Source organism: Petromyzon marinus, chromosome 34 (genome assembly GCF_048934315.1).
Source record: "Petromyzon marinus isolate PM22_M1 ecotype Great Lakes invasive population chromosome 34, UKy_Petmar_22M1.pri1.0, whole genome shotgun sequence".
Classification (NCBI taxonomy): Eukaryota; Metazoa; Chordata; class Hyperoartia; order Petromyzontiformes; family Petromyzontidae; genus Petromyzon; species Petromyzon marinus.
The window spans coordinates 3,130,777-3,155,505 of NC_133700.1; the positions used below are offsets into that span (position 1 = coordinate 3,130,777).

A 24,729-nucleotide genomic window follows, 5' to 3' on the forward strand; every position below is an offset into this window, starting at 1 on the left:
GTCGTGATTTCTCTAAGCTCGTCGCGTTGTGTATACACATATTCATACATTATAATGGATCGAGTATTTTGACAATGCAATGGAGTGCGGGAAAACAAGTATTAACATTTAATCGGAAATGCACTCTGCTTATGGAAACGTGTGTTTGTGATCGTGGTGACGCTACTGACAAAATAAGAATAACACACGAATGCACGTCAAGTGCATGTGTGTGCACATGCAATATCTCGTTGTTAAAAACAAATTCATATACAGCAGACACAAAGACACTTCGTATAGCCTGAACAGACTCTTGGGGTCGATGAAGGCCGGAACGGCAGACGAGGGGGTGGGTGGTCAGCACCACGCCCGACAGCCTTTGTCTCCCTAGTGGCGATGTTTACTGAACATGAGTATCTGGTGCGATGTTTACTGAACATCGCACCAGATACTCATTTCAGGCTGAGTCGGCTCTGGCTCAAGGGAGCCGGCTCAAAGCCACGCACTGAACTTGAGCCGGTTCTGAGCGTGTGGCTCCAGCCACGCCGAGAATTTCCCCGAGCCGAGCACTGAGCCAAGCCATGGATGAGCCGCTCACTCACGCGTCATTGGAAGCAGCTCAGAATCAGAATATGTATTTATGCTGGAGGAATCCGATGAACTGTAAAGCTCTTTTTCACAGATCTCCAGCGGAGCGGTTTAAGCGTGTTGGGCCAAGCCACATGAAGTCGGAACAGCCGTCTACAGAACGTAGCCAATCATCACTCATTTTACAACCACCGATATTCTTACTTTCAATCACATTACAACCACCGTTAAACCTTCACTTTACAACTATCAATAACAGCAAATGACCGACGGTCAAGAATAATGACGGAGCGCCACCCCCAAGTTGACGGAAGGCGTCCGAGTGAACGTCCACCGAGGAGATGAAGCGATGAAATCAGCTCGTGTGCAGGTCCTGGGTGGAATTTCGCATCGCACAATTCGTGCAGCACGGCGACGGTTCGGGGAGAGGGGGCTTCATATAGCAGTGGATCGAACATGGCCGATGTTGAAAATACGTCCTCTCGTTGCGTAATTGTTTATACGTAATGACTTGTTATTGATCGTGTCGCCTGTACTGCCACAGTGACATAGCGCACAGACAAAGGTCCCCCGTATAGCCTGTAACAGACTGTTGGGGCAAGTGCTGTTAGCGAGCACCTATGAAGGCCGGCACGGCAACACGCGGGAGTTGGTGGCCAGCAACACGCCCGGTCGCCTTTGCATCCCTTGTAGAGTCGATGTTTACACACCGCACCAGGTACTCATTTGAGGCCGAGTCGACCTAGGGGAGGCCCAGGACCAGTTCATATATTCGTCGCTTTATGTACAGGCCCCGTTGCACAAACACCGCCGCGCATTGAAACCGGCACAGCTTTTGCACTCAATTTGCCACCATCAAGATACTGCAATCAAAACACACACACACGCACTGTGACAAAAAACGTTGAACAGTCGTGTCCTATGCATGCATGCGCGTGCCTGGTTATTACCTACAGTGCATACAGCAGATGTTCTCAAATCGAGAGGCGATCTCTTACATTCGTCAATACACCTATACCATATGCACAATTATGCGTATGGCCTATGCCACGTGGGACAATAATCAATAATCGGATTACATTGTGTTTAACTACAAACGTTAACATCTAAATCACATTGAGATTCGTCACCCCACGGCGTCTTCTCGACCACTGCTTTCGAGCAGCATTTGTTAGAGCAGCAAACCGCAGGGCCGGTTTACACTTTTCGAGACTCATCAGCAGAGCGCTGCCCGATAGTCGCATTCTGCTGGATTATTGGAGTGCTCGTGTCTACAGTGTGCGCACTGCAATGTATGTTGAACCTTTTTTTCGCGCCGTACGTAGCCAACCAAAACACGGAGCACCACAGGGGACATTGAACGGAATCGGAGAGAGTCCACACGTGCCGCTAGATACGAGTCCATAAGCACATGCGGGTGCTGTAATGGTATGTTTTGATAACGAAACACTGTCTTCTTGTATGTATGTTGAACTTCTTTCGCACGCTACACAGCCAACCGTGCCAACCGGAGGTGCGCTTCGGTTGATCACGCATTCATTGGGTGTGATGTGCACATTCGCCAAGAGACACAAGTGTGTGATGATGGTGGAGCCAAGTGATGGGTGGCGAGCGAGGTGATGGGGAGAGAGGGAGAGAGGGAGAGGGATTATGGGCGGAGGGGTGTGATGATGATGATGATCGTGGTGGGCGGGTGAAGGGAGCCTCCTCCGTGGGAGGAGGAAGGGGAGTAGAGGAGGAGTAGAGGAGGTCTAGGTTGGATCCCCACTCCCGTGCCCCGCATATAGGAGGCGCTGATGCCGCGCGATCCCACGGAGCTGCGTGAATCCTCCTCGGGGCCTCCCGCGCTACTCCTCGCGACCGCGTCGGTCCAGGGCCGCTTTATCCTGATCCCTGCTGCCCGATGGTGCAGCTGCTGCTGTAACTTACCCCCTGCTGCTGCTGTAACGTACCCCCTGCTGCTGCCGCTGCTGCTACCGCTGCCGCTGCTCTTTCGATTTCGATCAAGTCGTTGCTGCTGCTGTTACTTCTAATTCTGCTGCTGATGCTGCTGTTGCAGCGGCCGCTGTTCTGATTTTGCTCCTGTTGCTTTTGCTACCCGTTGTTATTACTTTTCATTTCTCTCCTGTTGATCCCGCTGCTATTTTTCTTCTTCTGTTGCTGCTTGCTGCTGCTGTCCGGTGGGGGCACGCATGGCCCCCGTGTGCCATGCAGACGCCGCACCGCTACGAGGCGTCCCCGCTCCCCCCGCGCCTCAAGACCGGGCTCCCCGGGTTCGCGGAGCCAGACCCCCGCCACGGGGTCCCGCACGGGGGGCCCCTCGCCGCCTCGGGGTACCCGGGGAGACTCCGCGCCGAGTCGGCAGCCGGGAACTTTTCACAGCCCCTGCCGCCCTACCAACTGAGCGGACGTGGGGCCGAGCCACGGCCCGGGGAAGGTGAGTCAGAGCGGATTACCCTGGGAGCTCACCCGTGGCTCTCTCGCCCGTGGCTCTCTCGCCCGTGACTCTCTCGCCCGTGACTCTCTCGCCCGTGACTCTCTCGCCCGTGACTCTCTCGCCCGTGACTCTCTCGCCCGTGACTCTCTTATTCGTGACTCTCTCACCCGTGACTCTGTCATCCGTGACTCTCTCGCCCGTGACTCTCTCGCCCGTGACTCTCTCGCCCGTGACTCTCTCGCCCGTGACTCTCTCGCCCGTGATTCTCTCTCACCCGTGACTCTCTCACCCGTGACTCTCTCATCCGTGACTCTCTCATCCGTGACTCTCTCGCCCGTGACTCTCTCGCCCGTGACTCTCTTATCCGTGACTCTCTCGCCCGTGACTCTCTTGCCCGTGACTCTCTCGCCCGTGACTCTCTTATCCGTGACTTTCTCACCCGTGACTCTCTCGCCCGTGACTCTCTCGCCCGTGACTCTCTCGCCCGTGACTCTCTCACCGTGACTCTCTCGCCCGTGACTCTCTTATCCGTGATTCTCTCTCGCCCGTGACTCTCTCGCCCGTGACTCTCTCGCCGTGACTCTCTTGTTCGTGGCTCTCTCATCCGTGACTCTCTCGCCCGTGACTCTCTTATCCGTGATTCTCTCTCACCCGTGACTCTTTCGCCCGTGACTCTCTCACCTGTGCGGTTGCCTGTGGCTCTTAGATGTGATATTTCTCGCAGTGTTGCCTGCACTCTTAGTTGTCGTTCTTAAATGCGGGTTTACCTGGACTCTTACCTGTGGTTTTATCTGGGTGCGTGTCATGCCACATGCGTCTCTTACATGGGATATTATTGGGCCTCTAACCAAACCTGTACCTTCAAACTGTTGTATCCCATGGTAATCTAACACATACCTGTGAGGTCACATGGGCTCTTACCTGTTGTTACCTGGGCGTGATCTTACTGTGGGTGTTCATTGCCCTCTTTCCTGTCCTCAGACGTATGCTTACCTTCGCTCGTACATGCGATGTTACTTGGAAAGTTACGTGTGTGTGTGTGTGTTTTATGCAGCGCTCTTACCGGTGAGTTTAGGTGTGTTGTTATCCGGGCTATTACCTGCTCTTTTACCTATGCTATTACAATACTTGTAGACCATACTTTTACCATTAGCCAATGTTATATAATACACGCGCAGTGCTCTTACGTGTAGCCTTCACCTGTGGCTCTCACCTGTACCGTTAACTGTGCTGTCAGTTGCAGAGTTAACCCTACTCCTACCGATGCTCTTATACGTGATGTTACCTGTGTTCAATGCGTGATTATTTCTTGTGGCCCGTACGTGTTACTGTGTATACACACATACCTGTGTTCTCTACAAGTGTTCCTATTAGTGAGCCTAGTCGTGTTGTCACTGCTGATGAGACGCTGTATGTTGAACCCGGTTCAAGAGTTTGCGTGTGCTGGATCAATGCTGCTGCAAATAATGCGCACCCAGATGGAAGCGTTTGGTCAATGGGTTGCGCAAGATATTCTTGTGTTTTTCGATGTGTATGCATGCCTGCTCTCGTATTGTGTCATGACGAATGCCCTAACATGTACACATCATGAGTACGCGATTCACGGAAAGCAAAGGTGCATTTGTTTGTGTTTTGCCGTACATGTATCTCTTGGATATGTTTACCTACCGTCAGCGGGCATTTGTTGTAACTTCCCCGGCGCCTCCGATTAGCACGGTTGGCTACGTACGGTGCGAAAGAAGTCCAACATGCGTACACATCTCGCAAATGTCGTTAAAGTGGCAGGGCGAACTTGCGAAAGGCCACGTTTACGTCTCGGTTCGCGATACGTTACACCCGTGTTGGTGACTGCGTGAATATCCTAATCTAAATGCGGCAATAAAATCGTTCGTATATTTCATTTTGATGGTTTTGGTTGCCGTACGTGCACAGCTTTAAGTCGTTTATGGCTTGTTGTAATTACAGTTAATCGCGTCCTGTATATCGATCAGTGCGTGCCAAGTGACCGCTAACGGACCAGGTCCGCTTTTTATCGGCTTTAGCGTCGTACGCAGGCGAATTACTCGGTTCACTGATCCAGGCGGGTCGTGGATGCGTGAGAGTTTAGCGTGGGACTCGGAGCAATGCGGAGCCTGCCCTATGAGTGTAACTATAAATATTAATCTCCGCGAAATCATTCTTGGGAGCCCAGATGAACAATAAATATTTACCTGGTATCAGATTGTTATAATTATAAGCCTACGCGTGACTAGAAAGTGTGCAAAAAAACCAAAATTCTGACTTTTCAACTCGAAGTACAGTGGTCGGCAACCAAATTAAAAAGAAGATTTGTTTTGAATTCGATAACAAAAAAATCGACTCGATATTTGAAGAGCCGCAATGCCACGTGAAGAATGTCACGAAAACAGTCATTACGAAGAGAAGCATGTGGCTCCGGGAGCCACAGATTGTCGAACCCTGTTCACGAGACCATCTAGTCACTAGATGATCTAGTGACTAGATCAACTAGTCACTAGATCAAGTCACCTGATCATCTAGTCACTAGATGGTCAAGTGACTAGATGGTCACTAGATGATCTAGTCACCTGATCATCTAGTCACTAGATGATCTAGTGACTAGATCTAGTGACTAGATCAACTAGTCACTGAATCATCTAGTGACTAGATCATCTAGCCACTAGACCATCTAGTGGCTACATCAACTAGTCACTAGATCATCTAGTCACTCGATCATCTAGTCACCAGATCATTTAGTGACTTGATGATCTAGTCACTAGATGACTAGAACATCTAGTCACCTGATCATCTAGTCAATACATCATCAAGTAACCTGATCATCTAGTCACTTGATCATCTAGTCACTTAATCATCTAGTGACTAGATCATCTAGTCACGTGAAGCATGTCACGAAAACAGATAATGTAGTCACTTGATCATCTTGTCAGCTGATCATCTAGTGACTAGATCATCTAGCCACTAGATCATCTAGTGACTACATCATCTAGTCACTGCATCATCTAGTCACTCGATCATCTAGTCACCAGATCATCTAGTGACTTGATGATCTAGTCACTAGATCATCAAGTGACTAGAACATATAGTCACTAGATCAATTAGTCACTAGATCATCTAGTCAGTAGATCATCTAGTCACCTGATCATCTAGTCACTAGATGATCAGATGACTAGATGATCAAGTGACTAGATGATCATCTAGTCACTAAATCATATAGTCACCTGATCATATAGTGACTAGATCATCTAGTCACTAGATCATCTAGTCACTTGATCATCTAGTCACTAGATGATCTAGTCACCTGACCATCTAGTCACCTGATCATCTAGTCACTTGATCATCTAGTCACTTTATCATCTAGTCATTTGATCATCTAGTCACTCGATCATCTAGTCACTTGATCATCTAGTCACTAGATCATCTAGTTACTACATCATCTAGTCACTACATCATCTAGTCACTTGATCATCAAGTCACCTGATCATCAAGTGACTAGATCATCTAGTCACTTGATCATCTAGTCACTTGATCATCTAGTCACTTGATCATCTTGTCACTTGATAATCTAGCGACTAGATCATCTAGTCACCTGATCATCTAGTCACTACATCATCTAGTCATTAGATTATCTTGTCACTAGATCATCTTGTCACTAGATCATCTATTCACTACATCATCTGGTCACTCGATCATCTAGTCACCAGATCATCTAATCACCTGATCATCTAGTCACCTGATCATCTAGTCACCTGATCATCTAGTCACCAGATCATCTAGTCACTAGATCATCAAGTCACCAGATCATCTAGTCACTAGATCATCTAGTCACTAGATTATCTAGTCACCAGATCATCTAGTCACCAGATCATCTAGTCACTAGATCATCTAGTCACCAGATCATCTAGTCACCAGATCATCTAGTCACTAGATCATCAAGTCACTAGATCCTCTAGTCACTGGATCATCAAGTCACTTTATCATCTAGTCACTAGATCATCTATTGGCTAGATCATCTAGTCACCTGATCATCTAGTCACCTGATCATCTAGTCACTAGATCATCTTGTCACTTGATCATCTAGTCACTAGATCATCAAGTCACCTGATCATCAAGTGACTAGATCATCTAGTCACTAGATCATCAAGTCACTAGATGCTCTTCATGGTCTAAAATCTAGTCGGTGCGTTAGTTATGGCCGTATGCATCTGCACAGTCGCATACGATGCCGAATGATGATGCAGCTCTAAGCCCAAGGTAGCCCTGTACATTTATGCACGCAACACGGCCTGTGGATAAAAGTTCGTGCATGCCATGTGAAATACGAATACAATACGTACTAATAAAGCGTACGTGGGAAAGGTTTGCTTCAGATACGTCAATACAGGCCCACGACTCGTGTCGTATCGCACGCACGAGTGTGAAACGTGTTGAATTCTACTTTCGAGTTTGGTTTAATGTATGATGCCATCGTTGATAATTCACTATGTAACGTGATTTTTGTCCCTGGATAGTAAGTGTTATTTTCTAATTGCTTATGCCTCAAAAGTATAGAAAATGGCTATTAATTCTAGATTTGAAGCTTTCGTGACTGCAAGGATCCATACTCTTTGGTTCTATTCGGTAAAGTCACGTAGGTAAAAAATAAAACAACAAAAATCACGACGTTTCGGCCACAACACAAGTGGCCTTCATCAGGTGAAGGGACCAGACTGTCTCGAGGACAGCGCTGGAGTGAACACAGCCAAGCTCAGACCGCGACCTTTAAGCTGTGTGAGAGTAATTAAGGTGCCTTGACAAATGAATTACCATAAAAAAATAGCATTTGGCTATTATTATTCCCCCACAAACTTTGCTTTTGTGACCAGGACTTTACGTGAAGGAATGACACAAATGCACACCACGTCTTCTCATTGAAAATAAGTACATTTCAAAATATCACTGTCTTGGTCACAAAAGCAAAGTTTGTGGGGAATAATAGCCATTTTCTTTACTTTTGAGGCATACGCAATTAGTAAATAACACTTACTACCCAGGAACATTTTTTTTTTCGTTACACAGTGTTGAAATTGTATCTGCATGCCTGCTTATAACAGAATAATACGAAGAAATACAATATATACGATAGGAAACAATGTGAATGTGCGTGTTATAAATTTCGTCTGCATGTGACCGCATCCCAACACGCAGTACGGAAACAGTGATCATACGATTTGTATGGAGAGAGAAGCAGTCGGTTTTGTCCCTGTGTGAGTCTATGGGTCTCTGAGTCATTGTGTTACCTATGTCAATAAAAATCGAATAAAATAAAAAAATAACATATCACGACGTTTTTTTCTATTTTATTTTTCTACCTACCGTGACTTTACCGAAAGAACCAAAAAGCATGGATTCCTGCAGTCACGAATGCTTCAAATCAAGATTTACCTACGTAAGTTTATACAATGTGGATCCGTACAGCGGCGGCGAAATGCGATCGCAACCCAAGACGCTGGCATGTTGCAACTGTTTCGCCGACCGTGCTCATCGGAGGTGCAGAGACGGTGGGAATTTTATTCATTTCATGTAGACAAAGATAGTCGTAGACAGCTGGGAAAGAGAATGTGGCCTTGAGCCAAGGCGTGAAGAGGAGCAGCAAGTCGACGGCAAGTATTCATTGTCAATGCAATGTTAGTACGTACAGGAATATCCGGAAAGTGAATCAACAATAATGCTTTTAATTACGCTACCCTATATGTCTGTAGTTTATCACGCGCCCCGGCGAGCGTAGTAATAGTATCAACACCGATTTAAAGCTTTCCTGACTGCAAGGATTCATCTTCTTTGGTTCTTTCGGTAAAGTCACGTAGAATGAGAATAAAATAATAAATTAATAAAATAAAATAACACAATAAAATTCTCACGACGTTTCGGCCACAACACAAGTGGCCTTCTTCAGGTGAAAGGAACAGACCTGTTGGGACGACCAAAGAAGAAGTATCAACACCGTGCCACTCAAGTTCTTAGGTCATATTGATAGCCGTGCCAATGAGAAACTTGACCATTAATTCATAACTAATTTCCAGTGCTGTGATGATGGTGATGATGATAATGGTAATGCCAGTGACGATGATGGTGGTCATGGTTATGATTCTGTACGAAATAAACTTGAAACTCGAAGCTGTGTATTGATGTGTTGATGATTTTTAAAATTTTATTTTGAATTGGGCCACAATGATCCAGGTCAAATCTATGTCATTAGGAATCCTCCACCACCCGACACGTCCACACAAATTAAATGTCACGTGTACAGGCGTTACTAACCTGCCTATTATTGTTGTAGTAAGTTGAAAATCAATTCTCGCAACATTTAGCGACGATGTATCGATGACGATTACAATTTTTAGTACGATTCGCGTGTTCACCCAGGAAAGCCTCGCCGAGTCTCAAGACTCGTTTTCAAGAGGGTCCTGCCAAGTTGTTTTTGTTTTACAGTAGATGTACTGGGATTGCAATGTGTGATTCCAATTAAGTAACATTGTGGGTAGTTACTTTTTCTTTTAAATGTTGCAAATTTGGATCGTGACGCCGGAACACAACGGCCGATGCTTGCGAATGGCTTCACTGGGATGTTGAATGTCCACCTGTGAAGCGGACGGCGCGGTTAATACACGCGCATGATTAACCATGGCGGCCGCTGGATTCGAACTAAACGAAACTCGCTGCACCAGTGGTTCTTAATCTGGGGTGCCCTTTCTGTGGGTGTGCGAGACATGGGCAGATTTTTTTTTTAGAAGGTAAACAATCGAACACACAAATTCAGCACGGGAACGTAAGTGCAACTTACTTTGTTTCATGTATGTATTAACATTATACTTTTAATTTGTCGCTAAAGAATTAAATCAAAGGGGTGCAAGGCTGCGGTAAAGGTTCAGAACCACCGCTCTACACCAACAAGTTGCCAACGTGCTCCCGCGAGCACGTGACGATGACAATGGATAACGCGAATTGCGCTGTTGCTGTACGCAGGCAAGAGCAGTTTGTGCGAATGCCGTCGCAAGAGGGTGGGGGTCACACGATTGGCGCAAAGGGTCCTCCGCTGGCTATGCGTGATTGACGAACGAATATTGCTGATGATTACGACGACGCCGATGATGATGATTTGATGACGACGGCAGCGACGATCATGATGATGATGATGCAATTGCGGGGGCTGCAGGCGGTGAGAAGCGGCCGTCCTTGCTGCAGGGCCCTGGATGTACGGAACGCAGGGGCAGCAAGAAGGCGCGCAAGGCGCGCAGCATCTACTCGAGTCTGCAGCTCCACGCGCTCAACCGCCGCTTCCAGCAGACGCAGTACCTGGCGCTGCCCGAACGCGCCGAGCTCGCCGCCTCTCTGGGACTCACGCAGACCCAGGTGATGAGCTCTTCCCCCACGCCCCCCAACCCCTGCCCACCCTGCCACTCCCCCCTGGCTTACTCGTCATGTTTCTCATCGTCGACATCATCATCATCATGATCATGATCGGCGTCGTGATCAGCATCCTCCTGGTTATCGTCACGACGGTCCTCATTATCATCAATGTGCCCTTCGACTTATGCTCGTAATCATCATCATCATCATAAATATTCTCCCTACACCTCATTCCACGCGTAATCTTCGTCGTCGTGATTATCACCATCGCCATCATGAAGAAAAGTCGCCATAATCCTCCTCGTCATCACCGTCCTCTCTCAATCACAATTATTAGTTTATTCGTCCGCATGGGTCCAAAGTCCACCGGCCAACCACGAGGCTGTGATCACAGTGACACATCCACGTGGCGTATTTACTTTGGGGCCGTTCATAAATGACGTCACGCACTTGGGGCGGGGGGAAGGTCAGACATTTGTGACGATGTGTGACGAGGGAGGGGGGGGGGGGTTGAGAAATGTGACGTCAAATAAAAATTCGGAACTTTAAATAAATATAGACAACACTTACTTAATTAAATATACTTTCTCATAAATGTTTTATCCTACAACATCAGAGTGTAGTGCCACATTAAATACGCACTACAATGACAATAGTTTAAAGCGATTTGAAGCATGTTTTATTTGGGGGGGGGGGGGCAGAGCTTTGTGACGTCATATTTGAAGGGGGGTCTGACTTTTTGTGACGTCGTGTGACGAAAGGGGGGGGGGTCAAAAATCGTCCAAAATCGCGTGACGTCATTTATGGACGGCCCCTTTGTGTACTCTTTGGTTCTATTCGGTAAAGTCAATATCGGCAGCTTTTTAATGAGGGGGGCATATGCTTAGCTTCAAACGTTTAGTGGAGGGCACTGGGTAGGGAGTGCAGATCCTTAGCTTGAAACGTTTAGTGGGGGGAACTTGGGTGGGGGGGGCAGATCCTTAGCTTGAAACGTTAGTGAGGTGCAATTGGATGGGGCAGATCCTTAGCTTGACACGTTTAAGGGGGGCCACCTGGGTGGGGGGGGGGGGGCAGAGCCTTAGCTTGAAATGTTCTCGCCGTGACCCGAAGCAGACCCGAGCTGAAATGTATTCCTGGGTCTTTGAAGGTGATTTATTAATTCAATGTTCTGGAAGGTGGCTTCAATGTTGTAAGGCTATGCATTAAAGGAGGAGGTGAGGCGTGTGGCGGCGTCTTGCCACATTTTTCTCCTTCTGCAAAAAAGTTGTGGGTAGGCAGGGGGGCTCGGCGTTGGGGGGGGGCACCTCTCCCATCCTGCCCACCATCGTTGCCACGCGCACGCTGAAGTCTCACTCAGCCAGCGTGGGAGTGGTGGGTTGGTGGCAGAGCGTAATGCCGCCCCCTGCTGCTTTCGATAAGGACTCACATGCGCAGCAAACATCCTTCACCCAGATCGTATGCACATATGTTAAACTTCTTTCGCACCGTACGTAGCCAACCACCCTAATCGGAGGTGTGTAGGAAGAGCAGCAACCTAAACACAAAAGGCAGTTTAAAAAAAAAAAACGTTTTATGTGGATGATTTAAAAGTGCATAGCTCGCAGTGGCTTCCCAATGTGGGAAGGAAGAGCGTTCCAGACGGCCGCAGAAGCGCATATGAAAGCGCGCCATGTGGTGACCATCTTTGTTCGATGGCCAGTCAAAAGCCACTACGAGGATGGCCAGGATAGCACCTGGTCTGGACACATCTCGGAAGCAAAGCAGAGTTCGAGCCTGGATATTGATTGGATGGGTGACCACCGCCGCGCATAAAACAGGTGCCATAGGCTGCGGCAGGGCTGCGTGGTGGGCATCAGAGTGCACTGCGTGAAAAATCAATTGTTGTACTGTATTATGCTGCAACGTGTATGCGCCTCACCTTCATTAACCCGCACAGACCAGCGTGGTGAACTATGGTACAGTCACCTCCATGACCCGCACGGTGTGCAGAGGCCCTCATCCAGCAGTGGATTGACAACAGGGCTTTACATTTGCACGCCACAATAAAATGATGAACTTTGGCAATGTCCCGTGTATGTAAATGTATTAATTGACCACGATCGTCATTCATTATCATCATCATGGTGATGAGCCGTGATAAATCCGCTGCTGGATGATGGCCTCCTCAAACAAGCCATCCTGCGCATTAACTGATTTCATCGCTCCATCTCCTCTTACCATCGTTTTGGGTGATGTCATTAGCTCTGCGTATGTTCTCAAATCCATGTGCTCCTCTTTCTGCGCCAATGTAACTTCAAGCGCGCGTCTCCCCATGCTTACGTGGATCACTTCTCAGTTTTCGTTCCATATTTGTCGTCAACGTAATAACTGCCGATAGCAGGAGCGTGACTGATACTCTAGTTATGAATTTGTCTCAGGTCGGGTTCGACAGGGAAGAGTCGCCCTGCCTATAGGATGGGTTGCCCTCTGCGATAAATGAGTGCTAGGGCTTTCTCTATCACCCTGGGGCAAGTCTTGCCCCAGGCCGTTTGGGACGCTCCGTCAATGGAGGTTTTTATGGCTCGTCTGAAAACACGTTTATTTTCGCTTGCGTATCCGTCTGTGCAGAGTTGTTTACCCTCTTAGTTTTAATGTTTAAGGGGTTTTAGTGTTTTGGTTTTATTGAGATTGTGTTGCAAAGCGCTATGAGGCCTTGTGTGAATGATGCTGTATATAAAACGAAGTCGTCTTACTTACGCTCGTTACTCTGGAGGTGACAAACGCGGTGAGTTAATCCTTTCGTAACGTATGCCGCTCATGGTACTGCCAACAGAGTCCTGTGATGGTTTCAAGGGCTTAATATCTCACTCAATATTTTGGAACGCTGCTAGGCTGGCATGGAGTAGGTCCTATGGGCGTAAGGCACCAGCACTCGGGTACAAGGGACGGCTATACAAAATAATTATGCGTTATTGTACCCTGCGTTCCTATAATCCAGTGAACATACGTATTTACACATATCTCACAAAATATGGCGAGATGGATGTGTCGTGCAGATAAATCCCGGAACAGCGTTTCGGACTTTTCCGGCTGAAACAAAACACTGATACGTTTCCATTGTCTGCGGTCTCGCCCACGTGTGACCGCGAGACGCAGGTCAAGATCTGGTTCCAGAACAAACGCTCCAAGTATAAGAAGCTCCTCAAGCAGTCGGGAGGCTGCGGCGGAGAGACACCCGTTCCGTGGCTGAGTTCACACCCAGGAACTATCGATTACCAAGGCCCCGGCGCCTGGGACTCGCCTTTCATGTCCCCACAGATCCCGGACAAAGAGGGGTCTCCCTCGGGCCCCTACCTCTCGGCCGTGTATCCTCCACCCTGGAACTCCAGCCGACCCGCGTCACACGCCCACCATCACAACCACCACCTCGTGTGAGAGATGACCTTCCTATTGGGGGTGTTGGGGCGGGGTGGGCAGAGAGCTCACCACCACCCAGGAGGCAACGCGCTCGGGATGATGATGAGGCGCCGAATTAAAGGGACGTGGGAGTAACCGGTATATCTCCGTGCGAAGTCCGACGATTCGGAGCAGCGATGTCGCAACACTGAGGTGGCTGTCGTGCGAACGAGGAAAAAAAAAGTGCTCGAGACAGAGACACGTGGCGAGAGAGAAAAAGAGACACGGAGAAATGAAGATATACATTTAGAGACAATGAGGACAGACACACCTTCTAAACTGAACTTTTTTATTTTACCAGGTAAGGCCCACTGAGCTATGTGGCTCTTTTTTCAGAATGAGACTTGGCTCAACGAAGTGGCTTATCGTGTGGAAATTTCTAGCAGCTGAATATTCTAAACTCATGTTTCTAAATGTGGAGGGGAAAACAGGAGGACCCAGTGAAACATACATTGGATCACGGGGAGAGAGAGAGAGAGACATGCAAACTAAATATACAGCAGGCGTCAGGGTTGCGATCGAATCTACGACGTCCTGCATACCAGGAGAGGGAGTTAACAACCTCGCCACCGAAAACGTGAAATGTGCATACCCCACTTGAGAGCAGCACGAAACGCTGAGTTTATATTATTTAAAAAAAAAAAACATCGACATCCACTTCTTGCCGCGCTGCTTCACGTCCGCGGTGGTCGAGCTCTCGAGAGAGCTTCCTCCTTTGGCTGTCATTCCATCACCAGCCCCATCCATCGGCCACCGTCATCCTTTATAGCCGACACCATGCCTTGCTCAGTCCCACTATGCCCCACTTCAACCCGTCGTGCACGTACCGGAAATCACGTTTAGTTCTCTGATCCACGCGCTCCACTATTTGTTCCCCAAATGTTGATTCCATATCGTCCGTTTTATTTTGTCCCCACTTCATCGGGAACTTGTCAGCCGTTGTTAAATTCTCAGCGGTGCCCATCATGTCTGTAATTCACGTCATATCTGGCATAAACATAATATCAATACTCGATGTTGTCTTGGTGGTTGTCCTTTGGATAAAATCGCCCCCCCCTGTGATAGGAATGCTCAGGGCTGTAAACATGCTCGATCGTGCTGAAGAGATTTATTATCGTTAGTATCGTTCGTTTTATCTGTCACGTTTTAACATATCTGCCTTGTCAATGTGCCTTATTCTGACTCCGTGGCCACTTGAATACACCACGAGGCAGTACTTCATATCCTGTACTGCAGCATAAACGAAAATGTTCAGGATTTTTGTTTTTATATACAGGGTGTTTTAAACGGATGGACCCGATTTGAAATCGCTATATCTCTGCAACCACGAACCGCCCATGAATGAAACTCTTACCACTTGAAAGTGCGGGGCATAGAGTTTCAAATGATGACCGCTAGATGCCTCTCCCAGTGCACAAACAGCCCCTAGCCTCAGTCATTCGCCAGACGGTGACCCCGCAACACAAGGGGCGTTTTGCGTTCTGCAGTTCAGCAAGACTGAATCCGTAATTGCGATGCAGCGTGCGTTTCAACGGTGTTTTGGCATTGATCCGCCAATGTCAAAGAGCATTCGTCGTTGGTACCGACAATTTGAGGAGGCTGTTTATGTAAGGAGAAGAGCACAGGGCGACCACGCACCTCAGAGGAAAACGTGAGAAGAGAGGCGTTTGGGACGAATTCAACTATCGTCTCGATGTTGCCCGTACAGCAGGTGGAGGGCACGTAGAGCATTTATAAAATGGTTAGTAAAACTTGATAACTCATTAAACCGTTTGTAACTTTTTGTGTAATTGTAACATGTTGCCATCGTGAAATATACTGCTTTGAAAATGGGCCCATCGTTTTTAAACACCCTGTATACGTGTAAAAACCAACGCGGACGATTGTTTTCACAATGGCTCCGGAGCTGTATGTGACGATGCAATGCAACACTTCGTGCATGGTGGTGTCTATTTTAACGCAGGGAACATGTGGCGTGTGTCTTGTCGTGCTGGGGCAATTCAAGACCATTGATTGTGGCTTCCCAGAACTCCGTAGTTAAGATGCCCCGTATACGATGTACATCGTCTATAACCCACAATTGTGAGACAAACTGCATCGCTATCGGTAGCGACCGTGGTACGTGCAGATCGTGCAAATGAACAGCCCTTCATCAATCCACCGCTGGATGAAGCCTTCACCGCGCCGTGCGGATCGTGGGGGATCGTTTTTACCGTGCCTCTCCACGCTCGTCAGTGTGATTGTAATGCATGTACGTTGAACTCGTTTCGTTGAACTCGTTTCGCACCGTACGGTTGCGAACCGCTGTTCATCGGAGGTGCGTCGGGGTGGAAGGCAGGAGGAGCACAGAATGTGGGTTGATGCGCGTACGCCACGGCATGTTGCCAGCACTGCCTCCTGCTGCACGCCACGTAGCTCCGTGGCGCGTCTGGGGGGGGCGGGGGGGTCACGGTGTCGAATGCTCCACGCTGAAATTCACGTCAATGGTCAGCGCCAAATCGCCGCGCCCATTGGCGGATCTCACAAATGTGGCGAAACTCCCTTCCCGTGGGCGTCGAGGATGCGTCGTATACCCCGGGCTCGCCAGGGGAATGCAGCGCAGCAAAACGTGGACCCGACGCATGTTTGCATGTTGAACTTTTTTCGCACCGTACGTAGCCAACCGCGCTTATTCGGAGGTGCGGGGTTAGGGCAACACACTGAACACAAAAAAAGCAGTGCGAAAGAAACGAATTTCCGTCTATATGGGATAGAGTGTTTCCCTCTCGCACGCGTGTGCTTTCTCCGGACGCTCAGCATTCTTCCCTCACGTAAACACTCATGAATTGGCCGATAACACCTTGAACTATATCGAGAGAACTGCAGAGCTTGGGGCAGTTATTGGCGCTTGCTCGCCGCGTTGCTGCTGCCTTTCCTGCTTGCCTGTGGCTCCTTGTGCCTCTGAGTCGTCCTCTCTCTTGTGGAGCGAGTGAATAATGCTGCGCGGCAGCGCGTTACAAGTTAACATTAATATTATCTACGTCGAGGGGTGACCCTGTCCGTTTGAATTGAAGGCCGGCGCATGATTCTGAATCCGCGAAAGTCTGGTTGCGTGCATCTCTTTGATATTTTTTTTTTCTGGTTGCACGGCGCATTGCCTCTTCAGTAACACTTGAATTTCGCACCGCCCGTTAGCACGGCTGGCTACGTACGGCGCGAAAGACGTTCAGCGCGAATAAAGCACGCACTGTCGGGGTGCCTTGCGGAAGCACGTGGCGCGAAGCGTCGGACGACATGTCGAACAACCCGAACGAAGCATCTGAGAGAAGCGACGCAGTCGGTCTAATGCCGGGCTCGGCAAATTGCGCCTCCAGATGGCCGCATGCGGCTATTTGGGCTGTCCCCTGGAGGGCAGTCGTTTTTTTTTTTAAACAAAGCTTAAGTCTTAAACGTACAGATAATAGCTTAAATATGGCAGGGAATGGGGTCACTTTGGAATGTGTTTGGTGACAACAAAATGTACAACAGTCAAACTGTGTTGTTAGGGAATAACTAAGCGGGTGGGGGAGGGAACAATCTAAAAATACACAGTTTATTCCATCACCTCTGTTGTTTATTTAAGTCAGAATGTGTGTTGTCATTTGCTGTATACCCGCTGCTGTGTTTGTGTACGTGTTGTACAAGTAGCTACCCGCGTGTGATGCGTCTCTCGAACTATTTTGGTCAAAGATGAGAAAGAAATGCTTCTTCATCATTTTCATCATCTTCATCATCATCATCGAAAGGTTGCCGACCCCCTGGTCTCACGACAGCAAAGTCGATGTCGCGTTGTCTCCGCCAATTGAAGCAATTGGCGGGACCCCGGGGTCCCATCACTGCCCCGGGGTGGGAAAAAACCGATGAGCGACACGAGTCTCGTTGCCTTACCGACAACAAAACTAGTGGTCAATCGATTGGCCTCGTCGAGAGCTACTCGGGGGCACTAAGTTTCGTAAAAAGTTTTAAAAATTACATAAACACGTTAAATTCACTGCCTGGGGGGGGGGCGGTGGGGCTCGCCTTGGCAAAGAAGCTGAGGATCGACGGCTGACCCCGGAGGGCGGCGGCGTCGCCGCGCGCGACTGCGGCGGACGCCCCCCCGGGGCTCACGTTTGGCCGGTGGGGGTGGCGCCCGTCGTGTCGATCGCCGCCTGCTGCTGCTGCTGCTGGCGCTTGTTGTCGGCGCGAGTCTGGGCGGGCGGCGCGTCGCTGCCGTCGTCCAACTCGACGACGAGATCGGGCGGGATGGCTGGATATTAATTCTAGATTTGAAGCTTTCGTGACTGCAAGGATACACACTCTTTGGTTCTATTCGGTAAAGTCACGTAGGTAAAAAAATAAAACAACCAAAAAATCACGACGTTTCGGCCACAGCACAAGGCCGCTTGTGTTGTGGCCGAAACGTCGTGATTTTCTGTTGTTTTATTTTTTTACCTACGTGACTTTACCGAATAGAACCAAAAGAGGCTGGATTGCAGTCGAGGCAATCGGCGGGGATCGAAAAGTACTTCTTGGCGATCACGAGTGGGCGGACTGCAACATAATAATTATTGACCCCGTTGTCTCGCCAAATGATTCACTTTGTCTGAGAACGCTCCGCGTCCCCCCGGCAGTGCCGTCCGTCTGTTGGCGCTCCACCCGACCCGCTGCGGCCTGGCGAGCCATCGGTCGTCGCGCGCGGCACTCCCGGGGGGGGGGGGGGGGGCCGTCCACAATAAACTCTCGTGGAACTGTTCGCCGTGTGGCCTGCGATGATTCTCCGTGTCGCGCACACGACGGCGACCACTACGGACCGCTCTTGATTTTCTCCGCGGGTAAGGCCAACTCGAGCCGTTGTAGCTCTTTCTTCGGAAGCGACCGCTGCCGTCACAAATGATAGCTCGACCGAGTGACCCATCACCGTGTAACGACTCCGACGACAACGAAATAAGAAGAGCCACGTTTATTGAAAGACTTCCACAATAAGGGACCCTAGGTTTTTCGTTCTTGTCTTCCTGCTTGTATCTTCATCCGAACCTCCCCACTCCTCGTGCTCTCCCCTTGTAGATTCCTCAGCTCCCTTTTCTCGAACCTTCTGGCCAATCCCTGTCCATTCCCTTTAACGGATCCTTTCTGTTTCGCCGTTTTCGCGTTCAATCCTTACTTTCCAGTCCCTTTAAAAGTCTGCCTCCCGACCAATCACCGCGGAGGCCTCGTTCTTCAGATCGGAGATATTTGTTTACCTTTAAGTAGCCGCTAAGCTGCATACGGCTTGGGGTAATTTTTCGGTCATCACGATCGTGTGGGAATGTATAGCAAACCGAACACTCGAAACGCACGTTTAATCTAAATGTGGAGGGCAAAACCCCGGAGGACCCGGAGACAAATCCACGCGACCACCGAGGGAGAGACACGCAAACTCCAAATATACAGCAGGCGTCAGAGTCGGGATAGAACCCACGACCTCCTGTATACCAGGCGAGGGGGTTGACATCTGGTCGCCACACGTTGACAGTCACCGCGCGGCTATCCACTGAAAGGAATTGCACACGCGGCGACATTAGAGGGCAAGGCATTGCCATTCACCTGTGGCCATTTCTTACCATCAACAAACCGTGGCCATGTGTTGTGTGTTTACAAAGCGACAGTGATTTACTGCTCGCATGAGCATTGGGGCATTGGTGCTCACCTCCTGTTTGCAGTTCTGAACGAGAGCGGTGGACATTCCTCATTCCTTTGTCGGGGGCGAGTCTCTTCCTGGCAGCGATCTTCACAAATTGTCAGAGGCGGGCCACTTTCGCCGATAAGACATCCGCCAGTGTGAGAGCCGTCAAGCATTGCAAACCATTGAGTTTGACAGCGTGGGGTATCGTGTGACCCTTTTGCCAGTATGAAAAACAAGAAAAGGGTTTTACCCTTTCTGGCAATAAAACAGGAGGCGCTAAGATGTTCAAATACCAAATAGATGCATTTCGCAAGGAATGACGTCTGCGTTAACCACACGAACTCGTGGTGAACATGCATACGAACATGCTCTGATAACACTGGTGTACAGCCAAAATGCTTCCGAAATAAATATAGTCCAACTTTACTAATGCTGGGTCACTGAGAATGAAAATGATGCTTAAAATTGTTGATTGGCTCTAGTTTTCAAGATATCCTACTGGGACTGTAGACACGACCCCTTGACTTGGGAATGGCGGAATTTTAGTGAGTTATAAAGGGAAGGGATCTCAATTTAAACCAGAAATTACAAAAATAAATCTTTGACTGGATCTATGAATAAATCGATGACTGATGCAATCTGAACCTGGTATTGCGTCATACATGATATGGATTGCATTGTTATTCCTAAAAATCATGGATGATGCAATCATATCTAGACTTACATCCCTCTGCTGAACAAATTGCCCTATATCAGCTCTATATTACATGGCATTGTCTTTGAAACTGATTGGTCTACACCAGAGACAGCCTTCTTTATGGCCTAGTCTCGCCATTGACAGACCAGAGAACGCCAAACGACGAGCAGTACAAAGACAATGCACGTATCAGATTGATGTTTTCTAGCTCGTGGTGTTTTCACATTTGTGTATTGTAGGGGGCCGCACGTCAGGGGCCGCACTGAAGGCCACCAGGGGCCGCCAGTGGCCCGCGGGGCTTGCAATGAAGACCACTGCTTCATAGGTTTAGCCGCGATTAACTTCCCCACAAAGTGGTACTCGTTTTATCGACCCCCCCCCCAGAGGAAGGGATGATGGGCCGAGTTGAAGTCGCAGCTGCTTCCGATGCCGCTGGTACGACATTGCGACATGTTAAACAAGGTAGGTACGCAGTTGTCGTTGTCATCATCAACCATGATCAAGCCGCTGCTGGATGAAGGCCTCCCCAAAGCCGCCGCCGTTTCTCACGGTCCCAGCGCTGTAATGATCCAACAGCGAGCAGCTGCACTCGAGCTACTTGCATTGCTCCATCTCTGCGGTGGACGTCCGAATCTTCCACCCCTCCCCCACCACCCCCCATGGGGAAATTGAACGTCATCGTATTCATTATTTCATTCGTTGAGCGTCGCTGACAGCATCTGTCTAAAGAGCGTTGCACAAGTTTGTCCAGATGTCTTGTGACCCGCAATTAATTGCTCCTTGGAGACATCGCAGCGACGCACTCCGCTGCTCGTGACGCGGCTATCACGGCTTGACCAACCTGAATGTGAAATTCCAGTCGGTGCTCTGAATCTTCACGAGCAGCCATACGAAAGAAGATTTGACCCCGAACATTGTCCTTTCTCTGCATATTAATTTCTCTAAAGTCACGTAGAAATAAATGTGATGAAATAATAATAGAATACGACGTTTCGATTGCAACCATCATCAGGTACAAATGAATGAGAAAACATAGTAAACTTGGAGATATAATGCAATATAACACAGTGTGTCGGCCAACACAACAGTCAACACCCCCCACCTTGGTTGATTACGTTCTTCCAAAGATTTCCAAGTTTACTATGTTTGTTTTGTCATTCATTTGTACCTGATGATGGTTGCTTGTGTTGCAATCGAAACGCCGTATTCTATTATTTATTTATTTTATACGTGACTTTACCCAAAGAACCAAAAAGTAATTCCTGCAGTCACGAAAGCTTAGAATCTAGATATTAATTTCTGTTTTAAATAAACCTTACTTCAAGACAAACATTCATTTTTTTGGAATTGAATGGAGGGGGGGGGGGGGGTCACAAGGCATCTGGACCACCCTGTAGATTGAGTTTATTTGATTTCCAACGCAGATCGTGGTCCCGTTCAGGCAGTTTCCCGTGAGGTTTTTTTTTTACAATGGGGATCTGTGGTACGCAGGCACAGCAGCAGGGACGACAGCGAAGTACAAAAGCGTGGATTTTGTCTTACAGGTGTGGGTTATAGACGATGTACATTGTCTAGGGCACGGGCCGCACAGCTGGAGGTGAGCGGTGGGCGAGCGAGCGAAGCGTCATCATCATCTGTAATGACAGATGATGATGAAGCTTCATCATCACCTGTATTGACAGATGAAGCTTCATCATCATCTGTATTGACAGATGATGATGAAGCTTCATCATCACCTGTATTAACAGATGAAGCTTCATCATAATCTGTATTGACAGATGATGATGAAGCTTCATCATCACCTGTATTGACAGATGAAGCTTCATCATCATCTGTATTGACAGATGATGATGAAGCTTCATCATCATCTGTATTGACAGATGATGATGAAGCTTCATCATCACCTGTATTAACAGATGAAGCTTCATCATAATCTGTATTGACAGATGATGATGAAGCTTCATCATCACCTGTATTGACAGATGAAGCTTCATCATCATCTGTATTGACAGATGATGATGAAGCTTCATCATCACCTGTATTAACAGATGAAGCTTCATCATAATCTGTATTGACAGATGATGATGAAGCTTCATCATCATCTGTATTGACAGCCGCTCCTCATCGCTCGCATTACCGTCTGAGCTCCGCCACCTGTCAGATCAGCGGCGGCATTAGATTCTAATAGGAGCATGAACCTTACTGTAAACTGCGCATGCGAGGGATCGAGGTTACACGCTCCTTATGAGAACTCAGAATCCGACGCTTATTTTAGTCCGCACGTGGCCAGCCCCCATTATTTTATTATTCACCACTTCCGTCCGCGCCTCTTTCACGCACTGCGCACTTGTCTCAGTCACAGTGTTGGTAAGGCCACAAGCTCTAACCCCCTAGTAGCCACAATGAGTCAAAAAACAAACGTCGCTGGATAACTTCTTTGAAAAGGTTGAAAGGCCCAATGATGACCCACCACCCCCACCCCGGTCCGTGAAAAAAATTGTCTTGCACGAAACCGGTCCCTGGTGCCAAAAAGGTTTGGGACCGCTGTCTAGGGGACATCTTAACTACGCAGTGCTGCGAGGTCACGATCAGTGTCTTCAATATTGCAGGGAACAAATTCAAAGGGTTCCTAAGGAAGATTGCAAAGTCGCAACGATGAAAAGACGCATGGTAGGCCTAGGTCGAGTTCACTGATGTTGAAGATATTTTAAGCGATATCCATTTGTCTAAAAAACAAAAGTAAAAAAAAAACCCACACACATCGACAACGCGCGAGAAAAATGCAATAAAAATAATGACAATTCTTTGGTAAATATCGGAGATAATTGGTTACACATTATCGTGAAATATTGCCATCGTATCGTAACGCTGCGTGATTCACAGGGAGCGAAACCCCACCCCACCCCCCCCCCCCCCCCCCCAAAGCTTTGCCCGGTATTCTATTCTACTCCGCGCCAAAACCATTGCGAGCTGTAAATTGTCGACACACACAAACAGCCGCGTGTAGAGCACAAAGCGAGCAAAAGGGGCCAGCCGCTGCCGTCTCTGACTCGCCTCTCAGCTGGCTCCGTCACCTCGGGCGCCGATTACTCTCGAGCGCGCGCGGTCCGACTCGCGCCGAAGATTGCTTTGCGGGCGCAAAGGGCGACGAGACACCGACCGCCTCTCTCTCTCTCCTCTCTCTCTCCTCTCTCTCTCTCCTCTCTCTCTCGCACGCGCATTGAAGCACAGACCAGGTCAGAGAGTCACTTGTCACGTCTACCGCAGCACAAAGATATAGACCAACCCCCCCCACCCCCCCCCCGTAGAGCCTTAACAGACTGTAGGGACAAGTGCTGTTAGCGAGCACCTATGAAGGCCGGCACGGCACACGTGGGGGGTGGGTGGACAGCAGCACCACGCCCGGCCGCCTTTGTCTCCCTAGTGGCGATGTTTACACACCGCAGCAGGTACTAATTTAAGGCCGAGTCAACCTAGGCGAGGCCCAAGACCGGTTCAGATAATCGTCACCGGTGTCGACCGTGAGCGGGAACGGGAACCCGGGTCGCCGGGTTCGTAGCGCAGCGTAGCGCTAACCGTCACGCCACCGTTCCCCACTCCCACTGATGCTCCTGCTGTTATGGAGTGACTCATGCTGCCAGCTCTGGCTGCAAAGTTTGGTCGTACAGGTTATGTATATATCGTTTATTGTTAAATTTCAATCACAGTTCCTATGATCACTGTTACGTTGTTTTTATAGCTTTATTTTGGTGATTTCGAAAACTTTTGGATTAGCCATGTTTGATTGTTGTTGTACAGAGTTAGACTGATAACTTTAATCTAAATTGTCTTATGGTTGTTATTGTTTGACTTGCATCCCGCTGGGATTTTTGCACACAGCGTTGATATACGGTGCTTTTTCTGGAAGACTTTGCTGTTTTTTTCCTGGAATTTTCTGTTGCGCGTTGTCACTTTAAGATGTTTCTTGTTCATTTTTTTGTTTGTTGCGGTTGCACCCGATTCAAGAGCCGAATGACTCATAGGGCTATACCAAATAAATGAACTGAACTACAATACAGTACTCTCATACACAGGCTTTGTAGGCTACTGGTGCTATCCAGGCTCACAAACCTCTGAACTCTGCCGAGATGGGGCGCATTCTGGGCGATTTTGGTTACTTGTTCGTTGACTTTACGCATTCACTGCGTCATAAATGCATTTGTTCCAGAAAATAAAGAATTGTAAATATTAGCTCAGTTTAAGTAAATTAATCATGGCCGATATTGATTGTACGCATGTAAAAAAAAATCTATCTAAATTCAAATATCAGCAGCCCTTGGTGGAGCTTGCAAGCAAATTTAAAACCTGCTCCATCTCATTGTGTTTATCTCCCGCCCATTATCTCATCATCATCATCATGAGGTTAAGGTGCTATTAATTATAGCTCCTAAGTGGCGTAAGTGAACCATTAACCCACAGCACAGCTCCGAGCCTCGTGGGTTCATTCGCGATTGGTATGGTAGTTCCGTACACGGTAATCACGTGCGC

The 24,729-nt window shown here is 48.4% G+C and overlaps 1 protein-coding gene across 1 annotated transcript; it reads left to right on the forward strand.

The window, feature by feature from the left end:
• The first annotated feature begins 364 nt into the window (after positions 1-364).
• On the forward strand, positions 365-17,248 carry LOC116948540 (homeobox protein DLX-4-like). The gene is made up of 3 exons (XM_076071633.1): positions 365-3,004; positions 10,215-10,411; positions 13,544-17,248. Exons 1-3 carry the CDS (start codon positions 2,776-2,778, stop codon positions 13,820-13,822), a joined length of 705 nt encoding a protein of 234 aa, XP_075927748.1. The 5' UTR covers positions 365-2,775; the 3' UTR covers positions 13,823-17,248.
• Positions 17,249-24,729: the final 7,481 nt, after the last annotated feature.